This window comes from Elephantulus edwardii, unplaced genomic scaffold (genome assembly GCF_000299155.1).
Source record: "Elephantulus edwardii isolate Elephantulus edwardi_28Jun2011 unplaced genomic scaffold, EleEdw1.0 scaffold00004, whole genome shotgun sequence".
In the NCBI taxonomy this organism is placed as follows: Eukaryota; Metazoa; Chordata; class Mammalia; order Macroscelidea; family Macroscelididae; genus Elephantulus; species Elephantulus edwardii.
In genome coordinates this window covers 5358845-5366685 of record NW_006399754.1, presented here as the reverse complement: position 1 = coordinate 5366685, position 7841 = coordinate 5358845, and the positions used below count along the sequence as shown (strand labels likewise).

The window sequence follows — 7841 nt, the reverse complement described above, 5'->3', positions numbered from 1 at the left end:
TAAAAAATAATACAATAAAAAAAAGAAAGAAGACCTTTGACACCTAAATACTATAATACAGACATCTCAGGACTATAATTGACATGATGACCTTAACCATGAGCTTGAGCTGGTGGAGATTGTGAGGCTGGTACCGGAGAAGGTACAGTGTTGACCTATTGTTTCTAGGGACTCTATGAGTCATAGTAGACTCAGTGGCAGCTCACAACAACAACTACAGTAATACTGTTATTGGACAAACAATGGATCCTTTCTCGATCAGTCTCTTTACTAAATACAAACAGAGGCAGAATCGAATATACACTTTATTCACGGATGTGGAAGACAGTGAGGTAGCTCTCCAAGACTGTCCTGCCACATGCCATGTGGTCAGGGGATTTAGATCTTACTTAGTTATTAATCTACTTGACATATTATTATCCTTTGTTCAGTGACAGGACTTTTTATTTGGGAAGGACAATTCACATTTTGCTGAGAAAACAGTGTCCAGTTCAAATAGTGCTCATGAAATACATTGCTATCTCTCCCTGAAGTTAAAGGGTTCTTATTTGGGAAAGTGATTTACCTTTTGGAGACAAATGGCATTTTTTTTGGTCTCAGCACAAAATTATCCCTTATTTTTCCAAACAGTAACATTTACCAAGGATATGAGATCATAACTGAAGGTTGGAGTTTTGATGACTTTGCACAAAACTACTTGAGACACCAACTCAGCTAATATACTAATGAATACAACTACAAAGAAGTTAAACATGGATCTAGAGATACAGAGACAAACAAGACGCTAAACTTCATTATAGAAAAGTTAATTAGTAACATAAACTGGCATCCAAACAACAGGATGCTAATTGTTGTTACAGGAATTTAACTAGTAATAAAGGTAAAGTCCAAGCAGAATGCCAAACTTCAGCTTCATTTAATCATACGTTGTGCCCTAATTTAAAAACAGTCCTGAATTTTACTAATGATGTCTTGTAGTACAATAGTTTATTTGCTAAGACATGGATGTGAATCAAGTCCAGTGTGTGACAAAACACTTAGCTATTGATTATGTTAGGAAATTCTGGTGACCTAGTGAGTAAGGAATTGTACTGTCAACCCAAAGGCAGGTGGTTTGAATCCACCAGCTGCTCCATAGAAGAAAGATGGGCATTCTCTTCTTGCTGGAGGGTCAGCTGTGAATTAATTCTTACTTGATGGCACATAACAAGAAGGAGATTATTTTACTCTGAAAACAAGTTTAAAGACAGCAAAAAGGTACCTTCAGTGCTTTGTCTTAGCTGTTATAATGATAAAATAATAAACTATTATAGATTAATGTATTTTTAAAAATCTTCTTCAGATAAAAATGGTAGAAAGGCCTAAGCTGGCTGGAGTGTGTGGACTTTATGATCATTATTATCTTCAACTTGATTTGCTGAGAAAGAGATACGAGGGGCTAAATTATCACAGTGTTCCTCAAAAAGATGTCAGAGTTGAGAATTATAAGCAGGAAGAAAACCACCATCCATCACTAGGCCAATGGTAAGTCGTACTCTAACTTGAACTTTACTGCTCTGAAAATATGTTTATAGAGTGACAATCTTTGTCCCTGAATTCTTCCAAAATTCTTAAAACCAATAATTCCGAAAGAACTTCTACACTGTCAGTTTTAAACACCAATTTCACAGTTCCTTTGATCTTCAAGTCTAATGTATGCACTTCTGTAAGTCTTGGTGCACTGAATTGATGGAAAATTTTCAATAAGTTATTTAGTAATTTCATAATAAGTGATATAGCAATCTAATTATTAGTTAATTATTATAACAAGGCTAGTTGAACTTATTAACTTATTCAAGTAGTTATTTAATTATAAGCACAGATTTATGCTCTTGAGCTTATGATGTATTCCTTCTCATAAATTTCTCTATTTGGGAGTGATGAAAATATATAGTTGTGTATGTTTCATTTTTAAAAAAAGTTAATGAGCTTATAAATATGAGTATTTAATAACTAAATTATTATAATAACAGTTAATTTGAGATATTTTGAAAAGTAGAATATTTTATTCAGCATTTGTATTCTTAAACTTTTCAGAATATAAATGCATGAGGAAGTAAATAATATCATTTAACTAATCTTATTGTAGGGAGCTCTGGTGGTTTAGTGGTAAGGAATTGCGCTGCTAACGCAAAGGTATGTGGTTTGAATCCAGCAGTTGTTCTGCAGGAGAAAAAGATAGGCAGTCTCCTCCCTTGCAATTTGCTGCCTCAGAAAATCTGCTGGAGGGTCAGCTATGGGTTGGTTCTGACTCAACAGTACACAACAACAACATTATGACAGATTTAAAAAAAATTTCTTTCAAACCAAATTTCTGTTGTTTTTATGTGTCATTACATTGTCTGTGACTCATAGCAACCCTATGTACAGTAGACCCGAACCCTATCATATCATGAACCAATTTCACTGTCTCTGACACAACTACCTCCATTACCCTAGTTATTGTGTCAATCCATCTCATCTAAGGTCTTCCTCTCTTTCTTTGTCCCTCGAACCTTCCAAGCATGATGTCCTCCTAGGACTGGGCTATTCTGGCAACATGCCCAAAGTATGTGAGATGGAGCCTCAAAATCCTTGCCTCCCAGAAGCAGCTTAGAGTCACCTTCTGCAGTACAGATCTGTTTGTTCTCTTGTCAGTGCATGGTATATTCAATACTCTTCTCCAGCACCACAGCTCAAAGGCATTGATTCTCCTTCTATCATCCTTAGTCATTGTCTAGCCCTCTGATGCATAGCAAGCAATTGCAAAGACCATGGCTTGGATCAGGTGCACCTTAGTCTCTAGACTAATATCATTGTTTTTCTTAACTCTGGAGAGGTCCCTGATAGCAGATTTAATCAGTTCAATTAATCTTTTTATTTCCTGACTGGTGGTGCCACGAGTGTTGATTGTGGAACCAAGGAAGTGGAAATTGTTAACTCTCTCAGTCTCTTTTTCATCTATCATGGTACCTCTGATTGGCCTAGTGGTGAGAATCTTTGTTTTCTTGAACTACTGAGAATAATTTTATAAAATGTTTTTGCTATAAAATTTTTTTCTAACATTTAACAATTGCTATCTTTTGGTGAGTATGACTATTTATTTTTGAAATTTTAGAGGGACCATAAAAAATACAAAAGACTATTTATTCATCAGCTAATTAAAAGTAAACAACAATGATAAAAAATCATTTCCTCAGAATGAGTATGGGGAAAGAAGTTTTTTGTGTTTTTTTCAATAACACCTAAAGTTTATTGGATGACAGCACACACAGGAAACGCAATTAGTCGAGGAGCCTACTATCCGTTCCCAAAGGGATCATTCTAAGAATTGAGACCCAGGAGACGAACCCCGGCAGAGGCCTGGTCCGCCGCGGTGTAGCTACGGTTAAAAGGGCCGCCTGCAGCGGGCTGGGGCCCCAGTTATGCGCGAACTCATGGTCTTGCGCCGCAGCTTAACCCGGGAAAGAAGTCTTAAGATATCGAATTCTGTTTCAGTCATCTTCATGCAATTACTGAATTACCCTCATTATCATAGAAAAGTTCTGTGTTCTTTTAATTCAAACAACAATAACTATACACCAAAAACCAAATCCACTGGCATGCAGGTCAACTTTCAATACATGTTAACTTACGGTTTCAGAGGCTGTAAGTCTTTCCAGGAAGAGGCATCTTTATTCTGTGGATCCAGATCATTGATGTTTCATTAGCAGCACAGCACGTAATACCTCGTTACATGAGTGTCATATATTTTACATACAAATAGAACTTCCTTTCTGTTTTGTGAGTCATTAAGAGACATGTCTTCAATCACTTGTATATGGTAGTTTATGATAGTATGTGATAGTTTATGATAGTATATGATATGATAGTTTTCAAACTATAGTTGCTTTGATGACATCAGATTTGCTTTCTCCAGGAGCTCTGGTGGCTTATTGGTAAGAAGTTGCACTGCTAAGCCGAAGGGAGGTGGTTTGGATCCACCAGCTGCTCCATGGGGAAATATGAGTAATCTCCCAGGTGTTTTACAGCCCCTGAAAACCTGCTGAATGGTCAGCTATGAGTCAGTTCCTACCTGATGGCATGTAACAACCACCACCTCCCATAAAATGATGAAATATTTCGCTCTTCACTTTACGCTGCTTCCCATCGTGGACTCTCTCTTGGTGCATCACAGTGTGCTCCTCTTCCTCTGCTGACCCTTCTCTGCTGCCCTATCACCACTACTCCCCAACTCCCAACTCTACTTTCTCTACTGGAGCTTTCATTCTAGGTCCTGGGAGTCCAGTTTTGATGTGTGGAGAGGAGCAAGAGGAAACTTATAGGGATGTAGTGAAATAGAGGAAGAGTGCCTTTGGACAGCCCTACGTAATGCTAATTCATAGAGTTCTTACATATGGGGTTAGGTTATGAGTTTGACTAGTTTTACATTAAGCCCTCCCCTAGTCAAGCACTATCTATCGGTGTGCCAGACACTAGTCAAACATGTTTCCTTGTCCTCATCAATTCCAGTCCTCATATTAACCCCTGAGAGCAAATATTTGTGCCCATTCTACAGATGAGGAAATGCATTTAAACACATATTTGAATAACTAATGGATAAGTTGCAGTCATACAATTGACTTTGCAGTTGCCTATTTGTTAAAACTGGGGACAGCTTATCAAGGTTCTGAAGCAAACATTTCTAACATGAAAGCTCTGTCTTTGGAGCCCTAGGAGTTACTGGTGTTCAGAAAAACCATAAGACACCGACCCCCAAAAAATGTTATGATATAAAGTATGGTTGTTGTTAGTTGCCATAAAATTGACTACAACTCTGAGCGAGTCTAAGAACAGATTAGAATCTTGCCTGGTCCTGCACCTCACGGTCTTCACTATGCTCAAACATGTTGTTGTTGTCACTGTGTCAATCAGTCTCCCTCGCTTTTGTTGACCTTCCACCTTTAACCAGCACAATATCTCTTTCCAAGGACTGGCTCTTCCTTACAACATGCCCAAAGTCTATGAGATGAAGTTTCACTATCCTTGCCTCTAAGGACCATGTTCTAAGGTTGCACTTTCTCCAAGGCAGATTTGTTTGTTCTTTTGACAGTTCATGGGTTATTTTATATTCTTCTCCAACACTATAATTCAAAGACATAGATTCTTCTTCACAAGCTGAATTATGGGCTACAGTATAGATTTTATGCATTTATCAATCAGCAGTAAGAAAACTTTTCTGTAGGAAATTCTACAAAATAAGAAAGAAAAATACAAATATATAAAGAATGTAGGTATAAATCTGAAAATGGCTAGATAGATTTGTACTAGAAAAATACTGTAACCATTTTATGAGCCAACTAAAACCACTCATTGACATATTAAGCTCTGGTGTGTCAATCTGAGAAGTGGAGAAAAGGAGTAGGATACTATCTTGCTCAAAGGCTGCAGTCAGCAGTGCAGGAAACAGACGAGTGATAAGTGACCTGTAGTTAAAGTGAGGCAAGGTTACGGGGGAGAGAGTCACCAGCCTGAGAATTTTGGGAGTATTGGTGATGGTTTCCAACATAGAGACAATGTTGCTGTTGTTGGTAGTTGCATTCTTAAGTTTATAACTTAAAGCCACAGATCAGTTATGAACTTTATGACTAAGCTGAAAACCATTTGGCTAAGACTAGTTAAAATTTATATTCAAGCTGAATGTTCTTATTTTATAAGGTCTGCTGAGTACCTAAAGAGGAAAGTTGAAGCTCAACAATACAAGCTGAAAGTGGAAAAGCAATTGGTAAGTCTTATAGTTTTAGTTCTTATAGTTAGATCTTCGATCCATTTTTAAATTAATCTCCTTATATATTATGGGGTATGGGTCCTGTGTCACTGTATTTACAAATGGTTATCCAGTTTTTTCATAACCATTTATTGAAAAGACTATTCATTCTCCCTTGAACTGACATAGCACATTTATTGAAAGTCAGTTGACATCATAAATATTTATTTTTAGATTTTTCAATTCTATTCCAGTAGTCTATATGCTTGTTTTTAGAACAATACTACACTGTTTTTGTTTACTAGTTTTAGAATACATTTTAAATAATATTTTATTCAATTTACATCTAACAATTTCTGTTTGACAGTGTTCAGTGACATCAGTTATATTTTTCACAATGTGTGAGTATTTTGATTGTTTCCATTCTGGTTGTTCTGTTTCCATTAATCTAGCTTCCCTATTCCCCCTCAAGAGCTCATCTTTGCTTTAGGGTAAATGTTGACCAGTCCATCTCATATAGAAGATTATTTAAATGATTATTTAAAAGAGCATAATACTAATGGGAGATGTTGTTTTTGTTATGTGTAGTCAAGATGGAACTGATTCATAGCTTACCCTCCAAAAGGTTTTAAAGGCATAAGTAAATTGCATGGGAGGAGATTGCCCATCCATTTCCTGTGGAACAGCTAGTAGATTCATATACCTTTGGAATTGCAGCTCAGCTTCTTACTAAGCCACCAGAACTCACTAGTGAGGGATAGTGATTATATTATGATAATGTTGTTAGACTAACAAATAACCTCCAGAAATGGTTTCAGTTCTAAGTTGAAAATGTAACTCATGACAATAATCATGAAAGTTCTTCTAATCTCTGCCAGTTTAGTAAGTTCAGTCTTTTCTGAAGAATTTGAATTATGCTTAACATTTTTACTTCAATTCTGAGACCTTTTTTTTTAAAAATATATCCTTTGCCAGAATGGTTGTTAGTCATAGTTGGGCATTATATAGTTCTTGTAGTCTCAGGATAGAAAAAACTCTGATTCATGTGGACTTTGCTATTGTTACATGCCATCAAGTCAGAACTGACTCAGAGCTGACCCTTCAGCACGTTTTCAGAGGAAGGAATGCTGCACAGGAGGAGATTGCTCATCTTTCTCTTGCTGAGCAGCTGGGGAATTTGATCATGTGCCTTTGGGATTGCAGTACAGCTTCTTACCACTAGTCAGTAGAGTCCTTTATATTAGTTTCTTCTTTGAGTCTTTGGCTTCTTTCTTTTTCTTTTACCCCAAACTAGTGGATAAGCACAGTTAAATCTTAGATGGTGACTCAGAAGCTTTTAAAATCTCTAGATGCCACTCACCAAACTAGAATGTAAAATATTATCTTTATGAACTATATTTTGCCAATGGATTGAGTTATTCCATGAGTTTATGGTTCTGAGTCTTCAGTTCTGTGAAATATTAGGTTGTCTACAAAGCCTCTGTAATTGTGTTTCTATGTGTATATAATATAGACATATGTACACATACAAACACATATATAAACACAAACATGTGTAAGTAGGCCTACAGCTACACAAACTTATATATGAATAACTTCTTACTCATGGACCTTGTCTGATAGAATGCATAGGAATCAAATTGACTACATTTGTGGAAAGAAACTGTGGAAAAACTCAGTAATAACTAGTGAGAACAAGGCCAGGGGCTGACTGTGGAACAGACCATCAATCACCATGATGCAAGTTCAAGTAGAAGCTGAAGAAAATGAAAACAAGACCATGAGTGTGAAAATATTACTTTTGTCCCATCTGAATTAAAAATCATCTCAAGAATAGATTTGTTACCTTGAACATTAATGGACAAAGATCAGATGAACTATAGGATGATATCAAGGATACCATGCAGGAAGAAAGAAGAAAACAAGCAAAAGATCAACAACCCTCAAAACTCATTGCTATGAAGTCAGAATCAGCTCATGGCTGACCCTCCAGAAGGTTTTCATAGGCTGTAATTTGCCCAGGAGGAGATTTCCCATCTTTCTTCGACCAGCGAGGTGCTGCCTTTGACTTAGCAGC

General features: G+C 36.7%; 1 protein-coding gene across 1 annotated transcript in view; it reads left to right on the top strand.

Annotated features, from left to right (window-relative positions):
• NEK5 (NIMA-related kinase 5) overlaps positions 1 to 7841 on the top strand; it is a 95370-nt gene that overhangs the window by 48133 nt on the left and 39396 nt on the right. The window contains exons 11-12 of the mRNA XM_006879606.1: positions 1343 to 1524; positions 5716 to 5782. Of these exons, the coding sequence (XP_006879668.1) occupies positions 1343 to 1524; positions 5716 to 5782 (249 nt within the window). The remainder of the gene's footprint in view (positions 1 to 1342; positions 1525 to 5715; positions 5783 to 7841) is intronic.